A 23805-nucleotide genomic window follows, 5' to 3' on the forward strand; every position below is an offset into this window, starting at 1 on the left:
TGTCAGTTGGATGTTCTGTTATGAGTAGGAAAATAATTTTAATTGATAAAGTTTGTTAACCCACCTTAAACGAAGTCAACCATGTTATTATCTGCCTTTTATATTTAGTCTTGGAGATTTTTGTTAGGGGAAAAAATTATAGCCTTAGATGTGCTATACAATGAAAGAGATACAGGTGTGCTGAGTATTTCATCTCTTGGCCTTTGGGAAAATTGAGCAGAGTTGGGCGCAGCTAAAGTTGTGAACTCTGAGCAGCTCCTTTCACTAAAAGTGGCCTCCATGATGTAAAAAATGAAGCTTAGGAAAACTACCATTGAGCCAAGGTCTTCAAACTGTTCACATACGCCTAGAAGAATTTTGAAAAATTACATGCCCTGTATACCATTTCTCAGTTATCTAAAAATCTCATTAAAAGTCTAAATAATTGCAAAAGATATAAGTTAAAGACTTTCCTTCTCCCTTAGTACAGAGATACATACATGGCTGGAAAAGACTAGAAGCCCCATTGGTTTATGGTACCTGATTAATCATTATATGAGGCATCTCCTTTGTTGGTGCTCCCTGGGGAGATTTTAAACCCTGAAGCAATGAAGCACAGTAAGATTTATGTGCAAGGAATATGCCTTTTTTCGTAAAGGAGTGTGGTAGGGAGACCATACAATATAACTTCTAAACCTAAACAATTTTTAGAGTTAAAGGGGATATCATTAATAACTATACTAGGAAATAAGCATAAACTAGGAAAACTGGGGAATATGTTGACCTTAGCTATTGTAATACTGGTGAGTTTTCAGGAGAATCAGTTTACAAAAGAGAATTCACAGTATCTGGAGATCTGTTCACTATCTTTTGAAAACTGTCTATTGTCAGTACTTTTTGAAAAGTTTTCCATAGCTCGAAGAGTCTAGGTAGACCTATTATTAAGCTAGTATAGAGCAATACTAATTGTTAAAGTGCTGACACACTTCCACATGTTAGTAAATAGAATAAAAGTAATTGGAATAACCAATGAAAATTACTAATCTAAATCCCAGCATTTGTGTATCATTTCAGAAACTACGAACAAGTAAGCTGTGATTCCAAGATATCTTTCTGGCTTAGGCATTGGAGCACAGAGATAGAGGACCTGTGACAGAGGATTTGCTATTTATTTGCAAAATTAGTGGGTCTTTGATGCATAAAGGTCCTCATATAGAAGAAAGGAGACTTGCAACCTCTTCCTATCTTTTCTATACACTTCAAAAACAAAAAATCAAAAACAAAAACAAAAACAAAAAAAAACGCATGTCCCTATCCATGGAGAAAAGCATGGTCTGGGCTGAGGAAGCAGCCATTCAGGCTATTAAGAGCCATGGATATAGGCAGTTGCCATGGACATACACAGAAGATGCCTTTACTGTGGGCTAATGTCCCTTCTGGTAGGTTTGGGAACCCTTGTTTCATTTGAAAACCTAATTCTTGGTGAAAGGCAGTTGTCTCTGAGCCTTGTAAACAAGTTTCTAGGGAGGGAATCTCCTGGAAACCTATTTAATGACTAAAAGAGAGACTCTTCCAGCAAGACAGTACAGGTCTGCACCCTTCCCCTTTCAGATCTTTTTTTTTTTTTTTGAAAGAGAAAATTAGTACAGGCTTCCCACTTTTCCTCTCTTTTGTGCCTGCTATTTTCTGAAGGGATAGACGAAGGCTTAGAAGAAGCCTCTACTACCTGCAGGCAGCGTGAACCTCTGAGCACCTGCTCAGAGGTTTTCTTTACCTCTTTCTATTTTCTTTACCTCTTTCTGCTTTGTCTTCCTTATTAACTGGGCTACACTTGGGCACTGTCTCCTGATTAGCCTCAATGGGGTGAAAAGTCATATTGTACTTCCTCACTGGAAAAGGAGAAAAAAAAGAAGGTACACAAGCTCCTGGCCTCAGCACCTAGGATCAGATCGTTACTATCTACTTTCCATCTCTTTCTAATTCCCTTCTTCTTCTCCATGTCCCTAGGATCATTTAAATTATAACAATTTCAAATGTGAAAAAAGAAAGGAGCAAGAGAGGAGTAGATGCAGGGAGACCAGAGACCCAGTATGAAGGCAGCCAATGAATCCTCTTCCTTCTAATTAACATTACCCTCATATAATGGTTCTCAATTAACAGAAAGTTGTTGGAAATTTGATGTTATTCCATGTGTTAAGTCATGAAGCAGATAAAGTTATCATTTAGCTAGTAACAGAAGCGTCAAATGAAAGATTACACCAACACACTAGTCCATATACTATTTGGAAACTTGTAGAATGATTTTTGGAAAAAAATGTGCTACAAATAACATGACTAAATAAATTCACTTATATATTAGTAGCTTCCTTGGATAATAAAAGGTATTTCCATATTTAATATGTGGCTTAAAAGTTATAATATTGCATTACTTGAATATTTTGAATATTACTTTTTGCCACTTTTTGAATATTATCCAAGCTGGTGAGGGCATTCTAGATGCCTAGAAATTGTTTCTTCATTTACTAGTGCAGTGAATAAAACATTGGTAGAGCTTTAGTAATCCTGTCTTTGTAGTTTCCTTTAAGATATGTATTGGAGTAGTTACCAAGGGGACAGTTATCATCAACTTCATTTTAGAAGTGAAAAAACAGTGGATTTCTGGAAAATCAAACTTATATTTGTGAGTTTCAATAATTTTGAATTGCCACAGGGATTTCATCCTCCATCACTCAAAGAATCCCTCTTGTATTATCTCCCTCAGTAAGATAAGCCTCATTAATTTCAAGAAGCCCCAAATACTTACCTAATGACTCAGAAATCAGTCATTGAGTCACGGAATATTATGATCAGCGTAAGGTGAATAATGGTTCACCAGGATGTCTATGACCTAATCCCCAGAACCTGTGAGTATGACTTTATATGGCAAAATAAAATTTACAGATGTGACTAAGTTAAAAATATTTAGACAGGGAGATTATTCTGGATTAGCCAGGTAGGCCCTTAAATGAAATAACAAGTGAGCTTGTAAAAGGGAAGCAGAGAGAGATTTGACTATAGATAGGGAAGGTGATCTGAAGATGGAGCAGAGATAGATGTGAAGATGCTATGCTGCTGGCCTTGAAGATGAAGAAGGGCCTATGAGCCAAGATATGCAATAAATATAGCTCTGGAAGCTGGAAAAGGCCAAGAAATAGATTCTCCTCTAGAGCCTCATGAGGGAGCACAGCCTTACCAACACCTTGATTTCAGTTCAGTAAAACTCATTTCAGCCTTCGAACCTCCAGAACTATAAAAGATAGACATGTTGTTTTTAGCTCAATGTCAGGGGTAATTTGTTACAGCAGTCATAGGAAACTAATACAGTGATGTACAAAAGGGCTCTGAGAAAATCCTTACTTGATCAGGCAAAGGCCTAACTGCATTCTGAGATAAAATCTAGATTAAATCCTAGAATAAAATCTCAAGGTTACCAATTTCAAGTTAACTAACCAGACATTCATGGGATATCAGGATTCCTCAGAAGCAGGGGAATAGAGGCAAAGGGGAACACTTTGAGTGATATATACTTACTACACAAATACCACACTGGCTGACACCCTTGTAACTCCAGGATATCCAGTTAAAAAACTGGAAATCTTCAATCAAACTAGTAACTTGGAGAGAAGGACATGAATTTCACAAGGCAGGCAGAGGATTTATAGCTCCATTAAAGGCTACTAAATTATATGACTCAAGAAAATCACTGGGAATCTATTCAGACAAGAATTCCATTTCTGTGGTTTTAACCACGAAACCACTGTGGATCTTAGACTGCATAGCAACTATGGAATCCACTCTCACATTTTGAAGCCCCAAATATTTCTCTTGCAAAATGGACTCCAGTAAAAACTATGAAATAGTCAACATTTTTGCATGTTGTCTTCCAAACTCAGCCCTCAAAATCTCCATATATTGAACCTCTGGTTTATTTTTAGATTATATAATTCCTTTCACAAAGCAGTAGCACAGTTAACTGAGCACTGATCTTTGAGTCAAGAGTTTAATGCCATCTGATCAGGCATGGGAAGAAAATTTGAAAGAAAGTTATAATGTTGGGATAATGAAAGAATTCCAAGTAGGCTTTAAAGTTGATCCTCAGAGTGTCCTTGAAATCAGAAGTGTAACGCCCATGACTATTTTTTAAGGATTTTCTAATCTTTTGCTTCTACTTTTCTTAACTTGACTCACTTGACTCACAGCAGTGAGACAAAAGAAAGTATCAGCTGCTGGGCCTTAAAACACAAAAAGTAGCTAGATAACCTGTAATTTTCCTGGTGGTTTCTAAGACATGATAGCACCTATTTTTTTCCTCCTACCCCCAGACCTAAAATCAAGTATCCTATAAATGCAAATATTTCTCTAAAGAGTAACATGAACATTTAAACTAAATTATTAGCAAGGGTTCTATCTGAGATATAATCATGTAATTGTCCTTGGCATGTAAATAAAGACAGAGTGATTCAATGTCAAGGGGCAATATAATACAATGGATAAGAATACTAGTGGGAGGCTAGACAGCCAATGTTTGAATCTCAGGCCCCACTTCTGGTTGTGTAACTTAGGAAAAGATACTTAATTTTTCTGAACTTCATTTCACTAACCCTTAAAATGATAATAATAGTACCTACCTCCTAGGGTTGTTTTGAAAAAAGTGTGTGTGTGTGTGTTTGTGTGTGTGTGTGTGTGTGTGTGTGTGTAAAATGCATGTAAAAGTAATTAGTACAGAGCTTGGAAAACATTAAGTGCTCAATTAATGTCAGCTACTTTTAGATGACCTTGAAGCCAATAAGAATATGAATTGAAATACTTTATTAAATTACAATTTGTCAACTTCTGGCTTGACAAATAACTACTCAAGAAGAAACTAATGAGATATACTAGATATGAAACTGGTTACTAAAGAAAAATTTATGCAAAATAAATGCAACTTGGTTTTTCATTATAAAAACAAGTTCCATATATTTTGAACATCAAATAGGTCAAAGGATATTACAAGAAAATGTATTTTTTTGCAGTCACACACATGTGTATGTAATACTCTCCTAATTTGATTCTGTGCTTTACTTCTTATTACTCCACCAGAAATTTTCCACTTAGCAGCCAGACTGAGTCCTAAAAAAACTATGTCATGTCATTTCCTTGCTTAAAACACTCTGATAGTTTTCCATCACAGTTAAATAAAATACAAACTCCTTACTTGGTATTACAAAGTGCTACTTTTCAATCTGAATAAAGTGGTCCCTGTCTCTCTCTCTGACTTTATCTCTCTATTCTCTCCTAAGTTCCAATGGCTTTCTCCCTGTGTAGGGAACCAGGCTCATTCCTGCCTCAGATCCTTCACACTAGCTGTTTCCTCTGCTTATAATGCTCATCCTCCCAAACTCTGCCTAGTTATATCTCTTTTTCATTCAGATCTCAGATAAAACCTGGCCTCCTGAATGAGGACTTGGTAGACCACACAATCTCAAGAATCTCAAGCAGCCACCCAGTTATTCTCTGTTACTTCAATTTATTTTAAGTGTCTGTGTAGAATTTATTTTGCTTAGCATATGACATTGTGGTATAATTTTCTTTCTTATTTGCTTCTTTGTATTTATATGTTTTTTATATAATAACCAACTTCCCCATTCCCTAGAATAGAAGTTCCATAAGAGCAAGACTTGGTCTTGTTCACTCTTGGATTTCTTTCACCTAGAAAAATACCGAACATATTAAATGGTTAATAATGCTTAATAAGTATTTGTTAAAAGATAAATGAAAAGAAAATATGGTTATTTAGGTCCAAGTAATTTCAAAACTGTTGTTAACACTATCCTTGTGCATATATCCTGTACATGTCCTATTAAATGCCAAAAGTTTAATTATTGAGTCAAAAAGATGTGCAATTTAAATTTTGATAGTTATTTCCAAATTGCCTATAAAAAAGTCATACTAATTTACTTTTTAAGTGAGTTCCTTCGGTCTTCTTTTAAGTGAAATTATGACATGATATTTGAGACACATTCTCTCAACTTAGAAGCACTGCGTACTTTATAGTTCCATAACCTTAAAATGCCCACAGGATAGCTGAAGTACAGAAGTCTACAATAGGTCTTCTGAATGAAATGGCTGCAGAATCCATGCCTACTGTGACTCACCAATTAGACGATTTGCTACAAGAGGCATATATGATTCACTTTCAAAGGTCTTTCATTTTCTAGGAATCCTGTGCATGGGTTCTTAGCAGTAAAGAGAGATCTTACTAATTAACATTGATCATGACGTTTTTCAAGTATACAAAAGGTAATTTGCAATCAAAGAAAAATTTTATTCCATGAGAATTGAATCAAAACACAGAAAAACATACTGGTGAAACACGTACCCTATTCTAAAAGGTCTTCAAATTCCATGAGTTCATTTTTCCCTTATTAGAGGTTTATTTCCCTTGCCCTTTGAGTCATCTATGCCAACAACCTCAGACATCTGTGTAATAGTAACTGGAAAATACCCTACTGATGAATCGATTTCTACATATTTATGTCTGTATAAATATGTCAACGAGGCCACTGATGAAAGTGGGGGCATCCAGGATCCCCCCCCTCACTGGTTTCTTATGTCATTTTGAAAGGCACCCTGTATCAGCACAAAAGCAACCAACTAAATTCATAAGCAACAGTCAAAAGGAAACCAGAAAAATAAAACTAGAGATACATGTGCATCCAGTCTCCACACCAACACTACATCACTTGGAAATAACTTTTAGTGTAATATCAGTTTTCAGCAAAAATCATCCAAACATGTTACTCAAACACTTAAAAGACTTTTTAAATTCTTATCTCTTTTACTCAAGAGCAGCAAATTCTTACCTTAGAAGCATTATATCATTAAAAAAAACCCAATTAATAGATACCCACTCTAGATTGAAAATGTAACTGCATAAATCATCCAATTTTCAAAATACAGAAAAATAAGGTACTTACAGCAGGGTGTCCGGTACAGTAGGTATAGCTGGCATGGGACTGGTAGTGCAGGCTGGCTCTTGGAAAGGAGTATGTATTCCAGGCTGGTTGGCTGCTGTTCCACTGGGAGCTGAAGCCAGGGCTCATGGTCACTCGTGACTTACTAGTTTGATAGGCTCTCACTGTGGAGCTAGACTATCAAAAAAGAAAGAAATGCAATGTGAAGACAGCTCTTTATTAAACCTGAGCCAGCAATATATCGCAGCATGTATTCTCACGTATGACTAAGGAACAGAACTCAGCTGATTAAGAGAAATGGCTGATGGCTTAAGAGGATGCATCGAATACTGTTCAAATACTGCATCAAATACCGTTCTGAATAGGATAAAAGTATTTTCTCACTGTTCGAATTTTGACTGGATCACAAAGCACAAAGGCTCTTTGAAATTGATCTTATTGAAAACAGTTTTTTTTTCTAGTTGCAGGATGCAACTCCAGCCTTTAGAAATAAGATATGTTTTAGGGGTGACAGCAACAGTGGTATTTTCAATTATATAAATGTCCTTTTATCATAGTGCTCACCTTAGAAATTCACCATTCATCTCATCTGAAGGCAGTAAACAAAAATCTTAGTTTTCAAGGATTGGATTAAGGCACAGGCTGCTTCTCAACTCTAACTAGTCTTTAAATTACGTAAGTCTATTGCTGTCCTGGGGGACATCAGCAGGAATCTGGATACATTTATACAGGTCACCATTCTACTTTCTAAAGAGCAAAATGGTGAAGGATTCGAAATCATCATTCACCCCCAAACTGCTCTACCAACATAACTGAAAATAGAGGGGTAGGAAAATATGCATTTTTTAAATGTTAAATATATCTGGTTGCTCATAACTGTGCATAGGGTAGAATTCACTGAAAACAAAACTCACTTGTATCTTCTGTCCTTCTTTGTCCTCAGATGGCCATGGCATATAAGGCATATAATAGTTTCTTTTCAGAGAACACTTTCTATCCTCAAATTGCAATAGCCACTTACCCCAGTAGCACAGTAACTTTCACAATAAATTCTATTTATAAATCTATGGGCAAATGCCAACTCAATCACTGGGAAAATGTGCTAATCACATTGCCATTATATTCAGGAAACCCAGTGGGGAAGAAACTTTTATCTATGATTGTGTTTCCCATTGGGGTAGATTCTGATACCATTAAATACTTAGAAGAACAATTTTCTGAAGACAGGTTCGAGCATCTTGGGATAACCAAAAGAAAGCAAAAACCTCCGTGATTTAAATGCTCTAAGTGGGCCATTTCTCTCACAATGACCTTAAAAATATTAGGAAAGTGAAAAGAAAATTTAAATCTGTGATTTAATGGTAGTTAACAATCTAAAATATGTAAACCAAAAACTGGAGAATACAGCCTTCTTAAGGTAGCCAAGCTTCTTTGGTGGTCTATCTTTCCCCATTAACATTCTCCATCACCACCCTACCATGTACGCTGTCCACATGATTCAACAGTGCAATAGTTCAATGAGATCTGCAGATACAGCATTACAAAGGTATGCATATTGCATACCTCCCCAGGACAAACCTGTGTTGGAGAAGTAACAGTGAACTTTTGTAAAAATAGACATTTGTGCTTGGTTCGAAGTACGTAAGCCCTGCATTTATGTAAAAAATCCTGTTATTTGTATGCCATACACAGTTACTTCAAAGAATAAATGAGCCCACCACAAAACTTACCTTTGGCCTTGAAAGAGTCTTGGTTTCTGCTCTGCAACTACGGTCACTAACATCAAATGCTTTCGACTTTGGTTGTTTCTGTAAGTAGTTATTTCAGGACTAGCCCTTGTAGTTACATGGTTGTCTCTTATCTGTTTTCACATTTACATTAGGAGAGAGGATTTAAATTTTTGCATAAACAAGTTTGTAAATACCCTCACCTCTTAGTTTACTTACGTTCCCAAGTGGCATTAGTCTCTCCTCAATGATTTTAATCATGGTGGTCCCTTGCAAACTTTCCTTCCCCTCTTTTGTAAAGCTCATGCTCAAGTTGTACCTTATACTTGTCCCCACTTCTAAGACCTCCAGATTATGTCCTTCACCTTCCTGCTCTCACAGAGCCTATATAGTGTTGCTCAAATACTTCAGCATATGATTATGTTGTTGTAGATTATTCCCTGTGTGTATAAAACTCAGCTTCCCAACCAGGCTTCAGAGAGCCCACTTAGTTCTAGACAATATATTGTCTCTTCTATGGCTCTAAGGAGTTTCTTCCTCCTTGGCTTTTGAAGCCTCTGATGGTGTTTACCCCCTCCTCATTACAATCATCTTTCCCTTAGTCTCCTTGTCCCTTCTGATTGTACCTTGTCTCTTGTCTCACTACCTGCATCCTTTTTTCTGTATTCTCCCTAAATTAGGTTATTTTTCAGGCCTTACTTCTTGGTTCTGTGTTCTTAACTCTTCCAACTTTTCTCCTTTGTGAACTTATTCACGGTCAAAGCTTTACATATTACTTCTAAGAAGATGACTCCCAGGTATAAATTAACAGTCCAAACAGTCTCCTGAATTCCAGTGCCAAATCTTAAAATATCTGCTGAATATGGGTGTGTAACTATTAATCATCACAAGAAGAATCAAAGTTTAAATTACCATGCATAAAATTAAATGGGCTGGGCGTGGTGACTCACGCCTGTAATCCCAGCACTCTGGGAGGCTGAGGTGGGCAGATCACAAGGTCAGGAGATCAAGACCATCCTGGCTAACACAGTGAAACCCTGTCTCTACTAAAAATATAAAAAATTAGCCAGGCGTGGTGGTGGGCACCTGTAGTCCCCGCTATTCGGGAGGCTGAGGCAGGAGAATGGTGTGAACCCGGGAGGCGGAGGTTGCAGTGAGCCGGGACAGTGCCACTGTACTCCAGCCTGGGCGACAGAGTGAGACTCCACCTCAAAAAAAAAAAATTAAAAAAAAATTAAATGAATTAATTGTTTTACTCTAAGATTTCACCTCCCCCACAGTTCATTTTCATTTACTTTTGTTAACGTTATGATCACCTTTAAAATCAGTTTCCTCAAAGACAGAACAACTTTGACCCATTTATCTCTCTTTCAACTCCCATTATCAGTGTCACCAGATTCTATTGTATTTATCTAAGAGTTCTTAAATTTATGTTGTCTTTTTCATTCCCATTATCACGAACCATTTTTTACGATTTAGTCAATTTATGTCAGAGCCACTAAAACTAAATCAAGAAGCTTGTACTTTAAGCCTCGATTGACTCTCCCCAATGACACTAGATTTGTCTTTCTAAAAGCATGCTTTTACTATATGACTACTCCTTGCTGAAAAATATTCAATGCCTCTCTACCATCTACTAGACAAAGTTAAAACTTCTTAGTCTTTCATTTGAGAGTCTAATGTCATTCTAACTGACATTGCAAGGTTTATTTTTTGTTCCTTTCCATATAATTTCAACATCCAGATAGAGTGTTGCTCCAGATAGTTTGTTACTCCAAACATGACTTACATGTTCATGCCACTGTCACAGTCATCACTTTCTAAAATGTCTTCACCTCCTCTCAGTTCACACTTCAATGAACCTGCCAGGCTCAACCTTCTATAAAACCTATTCCAACAGCCTCGGCCACCAGCCCACAGGGAATTTTGTTTCTACAAGGCATTGACATTACCGATATTCTGCCAGGTTCATCTGATCTTTTCCTCTCTGTGGCTACCCAGGAAATTAACATCATAATGTCATCAGCATAACTCACCAAATTCCTTATTAGCCTTTCATACTACAACTCTTAAGTCCCAACACACATCTTTTAGAATAGGTGCCTATTTGTGTTTCTTAAGAAACATATCACAATGCAAGAACTTGTGTACAAGTATCATTTTGGAATTGATCCCAGAGAAAATCAGTAGGATAAATCAGTAGGGATAAAGAGTGAGCCAGGAAGTTTGCATCACTGAATAAGTTATTCCTGTGGAGAACTGAGGCTCAGTTCCACTGAGGACTCTCGGAGACAGTGTAGAACATGCCGTGGAGTTATTCCACTTCTGGAATAAAGACATGGTTCCACTTCTGGACCCAAAGACATGAGGGACAGAAAAATGGAGGGTCCCTAGGGCTGGAGTCATAGGGGGATGGAAAGCAGTGGGGTCCTGGAGGAAGGAGCAGGGGTTGGGAATCCAGACTCCTGGGTCTGAAGGAGGAAGGGGCTGGGTCCTGGAACTCAACATGTGAGGAAGCTAAAGTATCTAACCTCCAGTTCTTATTTGTATTGGCTAAGGGCTGTTCCTTGAAACATTGATTTCTTGGCACTTCTGGTCTGTTCCACATACAGGCCAAAAGAAAGTTCTCAAGTAGAGTGTCCCAGGACACTGTTGACATGCTCTAGAAAAGTAAGTGTCAAGAAGGTATAAGCAGAGTATGGGTAGTATCTGCTACTAAACAGATGATTCCATGAACTTTTTTGCATCTATCATAGAAGTCCAGACACTCGCATTTTTATTCTGGGTGACTGAGAGCAAGGGCTCAAAAACATTGGTCAAACTGGCCTGACCACACTGCCATTACAGACTTGCAAAAGCCATACACAGAGGAAAATATTGGATTGGCCAGTAAATACAGTAAAAAATGTTCAAAATCATTAGTCATCCAGAAAATGCAAAATAGAGCTACAATAATATACCAGTTCATACCCACAAGGATGGCTGAAACTAGAAAGACTGATAACCCTAAATGTTGGTTAGTTATTATAGACCTAAACTTCCCAAATAGTGTTCATGGATGGGTAAAATGATACAGCTACTTTGAAGAACTGTTGGGTTACATTTTCTTTTGTGTTGTTCTGAGATGGAGTTTCGCTCTTGTTGCCCAGGCTGGAGTGCAATGGCGCGATCTCAGCTCATCACAACCTACCTCCTGGGTTCAAGTGATTCTCCCCCTCAGCCTCCCAAGTAGCTGGGATTACAGGTATGTGCCACCACACCCGGCTAATTTTTATTTTTAGTACAGACAGGGTTTCTCCATGTTGGTCAGGCTGGTCTCGAACTCCCGACCTCAGGTGATCCGCCCACCTCAGCCTCCCAAAGTGCTGGGATTATAGGCGTGAGCCACTGGGGCCGATCTGGGTAGCATTTTATAAAATTAAACAGGCAGAGCATGGTGGCTCACACCTGTAATCGTAGCACATTGGGAGGCCAAGGTGGGTGGATCACTTGAAGTCAGGAGTTTGAAACCAGCCTGGCCAACATGGTGAAACCCCATATCTACTAAAAATGCAAAAAAATTAGCCAGGCATGGTGTTGGGCACCTATAACACCAGCTATTCGGGAGGATGAGGCAGGAGAATCGCTTGAACCTGGGAGGCAGAGGTTGCAGTGAGCCGAGGTCGCACCACTGCACTCCAGCCTGGGCAACGGAGTGAGACTCCGTCTTAAAATAAATAAATAGGCCGGGCGTGGTGGCTCATGCCTGTAATCCTAGAACTTTGGGAGGCCAAGGCAGGTGGATCACGAGATCAGGAGTTCGAGACCAGCCTCACCAACACAGTGAAACCCTATCTCTACTAAAAATAAAAAATTAGCCGGGTATGGTGGCACACGCTTGTAATCCCAGCTACTCAGGAGGCTGAGGTAGGAGAATCACTTGAACCTGGGAGGCGGAGGTTGCAGTAAGCCGAGATTGGGCCACTGCACTCCAGTCTAGACAAAAGTGTGAGACTTGGTCTCAAAAAAAAATAAAATAAAATAAAATATTTAAAAAAGAAAAAGATAAAAATAAAATTAAATGTGCTTCTACTTATGACCCAACAATTATACCCCTAGTTATTTACCCAAAAGAAAAAATATACACACAAAAATATTTTATAAGAATATGAATAGCAGCTTTATTCACAGCAGCCCCAAACTGGAAATGGCCCACTGTCTATTAACAAGAGAATGGATTTTTAAAAATGGAGTACATTTATATAATGAAATACTCTTCAGATATCAAAAATAAACTTCTGATACATACAGAGACATGGATAAATCTTAAAATCATGCCAAATAAAAGAAGACAGGAACAGAAGAATACATGTGTGTTATTTATTTATATGAGGTCCAAGATGAGGAGAAAATACACAGTCATAGAAATCAGAAAGTGGTTGCTGGGCATTGAGGAGTCAAGCAAGGAGAACAAGGTAATATTCTAGAGCCATAGAAATGTTTGCTTTCTTATTTTTTATGTACTCATTTCAGGAATGCATATACTTACCAGTCCTCAACAAATTGAACAGTTGAGATCTTTACATTTTATTATGTCTTAAGTATATTTCAATTAAAAAGTATATACTGCTATTGCAAAAGACTCTGAATTTTCCATGATAAGAAAGGTTAGAGATGGCTCTGAAACTGAAGCCCAGTGATCCCCAAATTCTAATTTTCTAGACTCCATAATCAGTTAATCTGAGTTCCACTATCTTTCCCCTCCTTGGCACGACCTCTGAGAGCAATGCCAGGGAGCATCTAACAGCCAAAAGGCAGGCAGCCAGAAAGAAGAGCAAAGAGTCTGGATAAAGAGCCTCTGAATAACCAAGAGCTGGCAGCATTATCTGGTGTCTGCCAACAGATCAGGGGTCAGGGCTGCTGGAGCAAGAAAAAATGGAGCACAGCACAAAAGAAGAGGCCTCTTACATGCTTCCAGAAATTACAGAGCTCCAGGGAACACTTGCTGTTCTATCTACTCAGTCAGCACTAGCAAATAAAAGAAAGAAAGGGAGGGGCAGAAGAAAGGTGGACTAAGGAAAAAAATGCAATAAGGAAGCAGAAAATAACCAATACTATAAGATTCCTAGGCACAATTTAATAAGTGCTGGGGGAAATAATAACAGCTAACACTTACATGCAACCTACTATCTATCAAATACTGTTTCAGTATATTTATACTGTAGTGACTCAAGTAGTCCTCATAACAATGTCAAGAAGTAGTTATTATTATAATCTGCATTTTGTAGGTGAGGAAACTGAGGAAGAAAGACATAAAATAACTTTAAAATTTAAGGTCATATAACTACTAAACTGTTGAGTTGGGATTCAAATCCAGGCAGAGATTTCTTTCTTGGATTAGAATTCATGCTCTCAAATATTCTGCTGTAATGCTGCTTAGCTTGGGTTCTTCCAAAGCAGATTCTAAGACAAAGACTGGGTTGGGTTTGTTTGTTTGTTTGTTTGTTTTGGGGGTGGGGAGAGGTAATCTCAAAAAGCAAACAGGAAGGAAGAAACAGAGAGAAAATGAAGAAGCAATATAAATGTGTGTTATTGAGATCTATGTTATAAGGTATAATCCAAAAATATAATTCTAAACCTTCCATCCAACTAAATGGACCCCTCCTTTCAGCCAAGGGCATTCCAAAACTAACCTGAAACACTAGTTCAGGCCATGATGGGAAGATGGGGTCAGACATACCTCATTGTACCCTCCTCCCTTTGGAATTCAGGTACAACTGACCAGCATTAACACTGAAACAGAGAACTTAAGACTGACAAAGCAGACCCTTTGTAGCAATAAGATATTAACATGACAGATATCAGGCCCTGAAAGGAATTCAGTATTTTACCCCCAAGTATATTTAATATTGGGTTGTAACCAATATTAGTAACCAATTACTTTTGCACCAACATATTATGCCTAATATTTCTTTGATATATTTTGAAATGGGCCTGCAAATCTATCTCTTGTGGGAAAAATGTACGTTCTGTAGAGAATCCCCTTCCCTTTCCAGGTCTTTCCTTATCCAGGAGATAAGTTAACTAAGAGTGTAGCAACTTTCTAAGTTTGATAAAATCATTTACAATCTATTCTCTCAGAAGCTTGCTACCTGGGGCTTTATCTGAATAATAAGAACCTTGGTCTCCATAACATTTAATCTTAAACCCAGACCCTCCTTTCTATTGATTCTATGCTTTTAGGCAGACTCAACCAATTGACAATCAGAAAATCTTTGAATCCACCTATGGCCTGGAAGCCCCACCCACCCACTTTGAGTTGTTCCACCTTTCCTGACTGAAGCAATGTACATCTTATATGTATTGATTGATGTCTTATGTGTCCCTAAAATGTGTAAAACCAAGCTGTAGTGTGACCATCTTGGGTACATGTTAGGACTTTCTGAGGCTCTGTCATGAGCATGTCCTTAACCTTGGAAAAATACACTTCTGAATTGAAGCCTGTCTCAGATACTTTTCGATTTACAAAGGTAAAGGCCCTGGATCCTGCTGAGGCCTCTGAGAAGTGTTCAAAATGTCACCTAGAATTGTCCACTGAAAGATGAGAGCTAGAGATTTTGCCACTGGGTAAGGGTTGCCCTCAAGGGAATCATCCTACCAGTACTTCCAAGCTGTGTCTGGGCATGAGAAAACAAGCTCCCTTGGCATCAGAGAAAGCTCATGGGCAAAAAGTGGAAAGGCACACAAGTAAAATCGGGCAGGATGCTGTCAAGTGCTAGGTGAGTTAGAACTGCCCATCACAGTTGCACTTGAAACCAGAGATGAGCCAGGGATGAGGATGGGGCAATGTGATACAGTTACTATTATCAACTAAGTAAGAATAATACTTACTTAGAATAAGTATACTAAAAATACTTACTCTAAGAATAATAAGTGCAATGGTGATAATCATAATATCAATTGAACACCTGCTTCTACACATCTTTCATGCATTGTCTCTCTGAATCATCAGAACAATCTAATGTTGTAGATGTTATTATTCACATTTTACTGATGAAGAAATTGGAATGTACAGAGTTTGGGCAACTTGCTTAGGGACACACCAACTAGTAAGGATACAGAGCTAAGGATTAAAGGTTCAAAGGAAACAGAATTGTGGTTAATTATCTTATTAACAATCTGTTGTGTCCAAAGAATAAAGCTCAGAAATGCACCACATATCCCACTCTGTAAAGGAGATTAAAAGAGAAACCATTATAGGTATACAGTAATATAAATATGTAGAGAAAGTCAATGATCCAAAACAGCAGAAGATTGTTATAAGACGCAGGAGTGGGAACTGCTTGCTGTTATAGAATAATACCATCTTTTCCTGTTGCTAATATGAATATCACGTGATAATGTAGTAAAGTTACCTCACGTTCAGCTATCAGTGATGATGCAATATTTGTCTCCTTTAAAAGTTACTCAGGGCCGGGTGTAGCGGCTCACACCTGTAATCCCGATACTTTGGGAGGCCGAGGAGTGCAGATCGCCTCAGGTCAGGAGTTTGAGACCAGCCTGGCCAACATGGTGAAACCCTGTCTCCAGTAAAAATACAAAAAATTAGCCAGGCATGGTGACACATGCCTGTAATCCCAGGTACTCGGGAGGCTGAGGCAAGAAAACCGCTTGAACCTGGGAGGTAGACCTTGCAGTGAGCTGAGATCGGGCCATTGCACTCCAGCCTGGGTGACAAGAGCGAAATATCATCTCCAAAAAAAAAAAAAAAGTCACTAAGTCACTATTGGTGAAGGTCCTCAGCAAGAAGAAATTGCAAGATAATTCTAGAAATAGCCAATAAATTTACACTGAAACCACTTTAAGTATATTCTAATTAAAAATATTGCTTTAGTCGTAAGGAGAATGTATGCCCTTTCTGGTAAGTACTATTAAAATATTTGGAGTATACTACATATACTAGTAGGCCAGAGTATCCTATAATAATTATTGTAGCAAACATGTTTCTGCAGCCTTTGCAGTCCAGCTAGTCCTCTTACAGCTCCTGCTGAAGCACATTTTTATACAAACATGGTTATTCCAGGTGACTTCCCCAACTTGAGTCTGAGTGAACCAGGTACTCGCCTGAACAAGACTGAACCAATCAGATGTCTTTTCTGGAAATACAGAAATGTCATGTGATGAATTATACATCTCTATAGGGAATTTGAATTAAGAAGTGATGTCAAGGAAAAACTGGGATTTAGTTGTGTGAATGAAGACACAGACAAAAAAAAGTCTGTCTGGGAAGGGATAACAGAGAGCAGGAGTGAGAGAGGCAGGGGTCTGAGATGGGGAGAGGGAGAAAGAAAAAGTATAGACTGTAATAGAGATAAGAGAAGATTTTATTCAAAGGTGGTGAAAGAAATGTTTCGGTTCTGGATGGCTTCTTAGTTTTTGGCTCCAGTTTCTTGCAATACCCGGATCCACTACTGATTCTGAGCTCCATAAGGCATTCCTTTATCCAAATATTAAGTTATTCTTTTCTGCTTAGAAGATCTTGAGTAGAAATTGCAATTAAATGACCACTGACTAGGCAAAGTGGAAGGAGCAGATGCACAGAAAGAAGTAGAGCTGAAGGACCATGTGGTTCAGAGAGAGAAACCAAGGACTTTCTGGTTGTGAAAAGATGTGTAACATGTTTCATAGGAATCCTGTGTATCATTCCAGTGACTCCCGCTTTGTCTTCTTTAGCTTGAATAATTTCTATTCCTAACAACCAAATGGTTACTTTTTTTTTTTTTTTTTTTTTTTTGAGATGGAGTCTTGCTCTGTTGCCCAGGCTGGAGTGTGCAGTGGCGCGATCTCGGCTCACTGCAAGCTCCACCTCCCAGGTTCATGCCATTCTCCTGCCTCAGCCTCCCAAGTAGCTGGGACTACAGGTGCCCGCCACTACGCCTGACTAATTTTTTGTATTTTTAGTAGAGACAGGGTTTCACCATGTTAACCAGGATGGTCTCGACCTCCTGACCTGGTGATCCGCCCACCTCGGCCTCCCAAAGTGCTGGGATTACAGGCGTGAGCCACCACGCCCTTCCAGTGGTTACTTTTTAGACGCTGGTAATCTTCCCCTTTGTTTATATCCTTTCATTTTCCACTGTAAAATAAATTTATTGTCCTTCATCTTTGGCTTTCAAATCAGCATTTCCACTTCACATTTAGGATTCAGTGACCCTCCATTGAAGATTTTAACGTTGTTTCAGTTCTAAAGCCAGAATCACATAAGTAAAGATAAAAAGCCTGAACCAAACATTATACATAAATAATGACATTGTAAGTCAAGAAGTTATTATAAAACACTGCAAAGAATACTTGAGAAAGGCCATGCAGCAGATTCTTAAATATTTGTTTGAACTGTATCATGTATATGTAGCTTCTACTCCGAAAACATAGTGTTATAGGTTTCTACACCTATATTTTTTGTGTTAATTCTTTTTTCCCCATTGTTGGTTTTATTTCAGCAGTATTCATTATGAACATCACGATTTGGGAGAATTAAAAAATGTTTACATATGTGTGTGTTGTGTGTTTTGTGTGTGTGTACTCATACACACACATGTACATGCATTTTTTTTAAGTACCCACAATGGACTTTTTGGTAAGCAAATGTCAACATGAAGTTCACAGAGAGGCTAAACGACTTCCTGTGTGTGTTTATTTCCCGTACTGCCTGTGAGGAAGTCTAAAAAGAACAGTTTCTACCCAACAGCACTCAGAGTTTCAATAGGTTTTTCAAAGTTACCTCCCCACCCCGTGCCCCAAGCAAAGGATTCCCACTGAGTGGTTTCTAAAGATTTCACTTACAACTTGCTGAATACAGAGCCTGAATGGACAGTAAAACCCATACCAAACCTCTCTTTGCACCCTGTGTGGGACAAGTGGTTACTTTGTTCATTTACAAAGGCCTAAAAAAGAGAGAGACAAACTGCCCCTATGGTATAAGAAGCTTCTTTCAAATAAATCCTTATAAAGGGATCTAAATCATGGCATTCAAAAGGAAGGAGGCTGCACAAGGAAATGGGTAGAAACTTTTAAGTTCTTCTCATACCCTGTCACCCCAGAGGAAGAGAAAATATATCTTCTCTTCTTTGACATTAGCTTTTGTAACATTCCTCAAAGATGAGTCTCTAGCTTGGTCTCCGTAGATTTGCTTCTCTGAGGAAAGTCGGGCTTTTTTGTTATTGTTATGGTTACTCCCTTGACATGGGGATTGTCTTTATTTTTCCAACATCACTTGTTTTATGACTTGTAAACATAAAGTATCTGAGTGAGCTTTGCTTATCAGAGGCCCTTTTTATAAAATAATCATAAAACATGGTGCTTTCTGGCACTTAATTTTATTGTTATTGTCAAGCTTCAAAACTTCAAAGGGTGGAATGTGATAGAACATTTTTTGTGCTCTAGGAGATATGTTTTAGGGCTCTTGCCAGCCATGCTGTGCTTCCAGAGCTCCCACTGAAGACTGTCCCTAGACCAGCAAGGTTATACCAGGTGACCCCTCCTACTTACATCTGCCAGGACCAGGGAATCTCCTGATCTGCTTTGACTCCTCATATGCTGTCTCCTAAAAATTGGGAATTGCCACTCAGTGACTAGGGAACCTCTATTAGGACACAATAAGCTCTGTCTACTATTAAATACTAATTATTACAAGGACTAAGAGTTCTTCAGAGATTAGAACATGGGTTTCTGGCATGAATGTGAATGGAGAGGCAATTTCAAATTCTGCCCATTGCTTTAGCTGGGAAAGGATAGGTAGGTGTTAGACTTAAAGCCTAGACATGAATTTTAACCATGCCCATTTCTACTTAATGATCCTGAGTAAGTCACTCCAAAACTCTGCACCCTCCCCTCATTTGAAAATTCCTGGCTCACTGGGTTACTGTGGAGGTTAAAATAAAATGAGGTATGTGGAAGTATCTGGTACATAGATAATATTCCATAAACGCATGTTGAAAAAGAGAACAGCAGAGAAAAGTTGCTCAGAGCACAGGTTCTGGGGGCTGACTGCTGTGATCAGCATAATGCTGCTTACTCCCAGCTCTCTAATTTTGATAAACTCCTGTACCCTTCCTGTGCCTCACTTTCTTTATCTGTAGAATTGGACTAATAACAGAACCCACCTTCTAAGATTGTCATTGGGATTAAATAAGTTAATAAAGCATTTAATAGAGTTTTTTGTACTCATTACATGATGTTAATAACTATTATTGAACTTAAAAGCTACTATTATTTTTTATTCGTAAAACAATGTAAACATATAACCTTGTTTACAGACAGAAATTTGTGAAAGCCTTGTCTCCTCTCCTTTTCTACTTCCTGCCCTTCCCCCCTTCTTCCTCTCTCTCAATTTTCCTCCTTCCCTCCTTCCTTCCCTCACTCTCTTCCATCCTCCATTTCTTTCTTTGTTCCTTCCTCTTTTTCTAAATGAAAAAAAAAAAAAAAAAAAAACATAGCATAGGCTAATTTCTTTACATTTGAGTAATTGATTGTAATACTCATTTTCCTTTTCCATCCTAAAAGTCACTCTATAGCTAATTTCCGGCTCAGTGCACGTTCAATGAGCCCAAGCACACTAGTGCTCCTGCGTGAGTGTGTGGAAGCTAAAGTCATATGGAACATCCCTCGAGGACTGTCCCACAGCCCCAGAGTAACTGCGACTGAAATGGGCTGATTCCCCAAAATGAAATTAACCTATAAAAATGACGACACATTGAAAACGATTCTTACAAGTCTTTTAATAGTTTAACATCAAGAGGTAAGCTAGTTTATCTGTTTTAAGAGAAATGTCAATGCTAGACCATAAATGGTGCTAGGGCAGGAGTTAATAATCTTATCTCTGCACCTAATACCATGTCTGGTACACGATGGTCCACAAAAAAACCTATTCATTCATTAAACATTTAATGGGGCTGGCAACGGGCCAGATACTGTGTAGAAGCTGGGAGTACAACCATGAGAAAGAAAGACACAGACTCTGCTTTTATAGATATTAATAATTAGCAAGAAAGGCAGACATTTTAATAAACAGAAAAATAGTGATATATTTGATATCTCTGTGGATCTTCAGTAGAAAGCTCTGTCCTGGAGATTTAGAAGACATCAGTGACTAACACCATGCAAAGTGACTGAGTTCAGAAGGCAGGGAGCTTAAGGCTATCACCAAATTTATTAGTATAAGCTTAAGGTGATGAGCTAATTCAATTAGGCCCAGTATCCAAAAAATTAATTCCCATTGGCCAAAGACATAAGGAGTGGCTTATTAGTGGAAAATTCTATAAAATTACTGTTTCCATGCTGCAAAGTATGGCAAAGTACCATGAGTAGTTTGCCCTTGGCAAGTTCATTCTAATATTAGTACCACTTATTGAATCTCTACTTCAAAGGGCACAGATTATTGGGAGTTTTCATTCTCAAGAATGAGAGCACAGAATGTACTCTCTACCAGTCATGAAAATCATTACAGACTAAAAAATTGTTTTGAGTATCAGAGAACTAAGGATAGAGTAACCACTAAATCGTAGTAACAAATGATAATCATCACCCAAGAACTATCCTATCCATCACAAAACTTTAGTTGCAATAACCCCCTCCTGCATCCTCTCTAAGGAATCTTGCCAGAAGTTATGTGTCTTCAGCATTGTATGATTTATGCTGTGGAATGTTATCATGTGTTTGTTACAAACTACTTCATCAGCAATTGAATAAAAGGCATTTATTGTCAACTTACCATGTGAGCAGTACTGCACTAGAGCTTGCAGAAGGCACAAGAAGGTGATGGATACTCACTCTAAGTAATCTTTCATCTATTGGAATATGTCAATAGACACTCACTAAATATTTATTGAAAGAACTTCCTGTGCTCACCTGTTGTTACCAAATTTTACTAATTTCAGATGTTCTACTGACATGTGAGCTAGTCTGTGAAATATTACCCAATTTGTAGTCCTTCAGCAGATTTTATTGTTCCTTTGTCTTTATCATCACATAATTTGGAATTTACATATTTTTGTTGGTTTTTTGTGGCAGATATATCTAAGTTCAAAAGCATTAAAATGTGTTTATGCATGCACTTGTATCTTACCCTATCTCTTACATACACACACAATTCAGAATCTTTTAGACTGGGGCTTGGCAATTTGTTTTACTACAAAGTGTCAGATGGTAAATATTTTAGGTTATATGAGCTATACAATCTCAGTAGCAACTATTCAACTCTGCCATTGTAGCATAAAAGCTGCCATAGACAATCTGAAAAAAAAAGAAAAGGGAGTGGCTGGGTGCCAATAAAACTTTATTTACAAAAGCAGGCAGTGGCTGGATTTGACTTGCTGGAGTTTGCCAAATTCTGTTCTAAACTGTCAACTTTTTAAATTTATCATTGTACTTTCTCCACCAACAAGCATAATGTTATGGAAAGAGAAGTTGGAGAAAGAGAAGGCTTTGAATCAATTCATAAATTTCTTTATGCCTACTGCAGAAAGTAATTGAAGTTGAAATTCAGAGGAAAGGATCATCAAAATAGAAGGTCTTTAAAACAGTATGAATAGTGATATTGATGAGAGTAATGGGGAAAAGGCAAATTGCTTTCTTCCTTCTATATCTACCAGTAGTTTGCTCCATATAACTACAGAATATCCAATTAGAAATATCTTACAGAGGCCAAGTGCGGTGGCTCACGCCTGTAATCCCAGCACTTTGGGAAGCCAAGGCGGGTGGATCATGAGGTCAGGAGATCGAGAACATCCTGGCTAACACGGTGAAACTCCGTCTCTACTAACAATACAAAAAATTAGTCAGGCGTGGTGGCGGGCGCCTGTAGTCCCAGCTGCTCAGGAGGCTGAGGCAGGAGAAGGGCGTGAACCCAGGAGGCGGAGCTTGCAGTGAGCCGAGATGGCGCCACCGCACTCCACCTTGGGCGACAGAGCGAGACTCCGTCTCAAAAAAAAAAAAAAAGAAATATCTTACAGAAACAAAGAGGAATAGGTATAAAGTTAGAGAACTATAGGTTGAAGAAGTTTATTTTGACAATACAGATGCAGAATTCATTGTGTATATCTCACAGTTGTATTGCATTACAGTCATGAGCTGCATAATAAAGTTTCAGTTAACCACAGATCATATATACACAGTGGTCCCACAGAATGTTGTAGCCATCATAACGTCATAGAGCAATGCATTACTCATGTGTTTGTGATGATGCTGGTATAAGCAAACCTACTGCACTGCCAGTTGTGTAAAAATATTACACATGCTATTGTGTATAGTACATAATACTTGGTAACGATAGTAAACAACTATGTTACTGATTTATGTATTTACTATGCTACACTTTTTGTCATTACTTAAGAGTGTACTTCTTCTACTTATAAAAATAGCTGTAAAACAGCTTCAGGCAGGTTATATTCCAAAAGAAATCATAGCTACTATAGGAGATAACAGCTCCACGCACATTATTGTCCCTGAAGACCTTCCAGTCGGGAGATGTGGAGGTGGAAGACCTCCACATTGATCATCCTGACCCTGTGTTAGCCTAGGCTAATTTGTGTGTTTGTGCCTTTGTTTCTAACGAAAAGCTTTTAAGTAAAAAAAAATAATAAAAAAAAAATTGAAAATAGGCAGGGTGCGGTGGTTCACACCTGTAATCCCAGCACTTTCAGAGGCCGAGGTGGGTCAATCACTTGATGTCAGGAGTTCGAGACTAGCCTAACCAACATGATGAAACTGTATCTCTACTAAAAATACAAAAATTAACTGGGTGTGGTGGCTTGCACCTGTAGTCCTAGCTACTTGGGGGGCTGAGGCAGGAGAATCTCTTGAACCGGGGAGGCAGAGGTTGCAGTCAGCCGAGATTGTGCTACTGCACTCCAACCTGGAGGACAGAGTGAGACTCTGTCTCAAAAAAAAAAAAAAAAAAATTAAATTTGAAAAAAGTATGTAGAATAAGGATATAATTCTACACCTATACAATGTTTTTAAGCTGTTATTACAAAACAGTTAAAAAAATAAAAGTTTATAAAGTAAAAATATCCAAGCTAAAGGTAATTTATTATTGAATAAAAAATATTTTTAAATAAATTTAGTGA

At 38.2% G+C, this 23805-nt stretch overlaps 1 protein-coding gene across 1 annotated transcript in view; it reads right to left on the reverse strand.

Annotated features, from left to right (window-relative positions):
* Positions 1–23805, reverse strand: part of RBMS3 (RNA binding motif single stranded interacting protein 3) — a 1708877-nt gene that overhangs the window by 870740 nt on the left and 814332 nt on the right. The window contains exon 7 of the mRNA XM_055284824.2: positions 6978–7151. Within this exon, the coding sequence (XP_055140799.2) occupies positions 6978–7151 (174 nt within the window). The remainder of the gene's footprint in view (positions 1–6977; positions 7152–23805) is intronic.

Source organism: Symphalangus syndactylus, chromosome 1, assembly GCF_028878055.3.
Source record: "Symphalangus syndactylus isolate Jambi chromosome 1, NHGRI_mSymSyn1-v2.1_pri, whole genome shotgun sequence".
NCBI lineage: Eukaryota > Metazoa > Chordata > Mammalia > Primates > Hylobatidae > Symphalangus > Symphalangus syndactylus.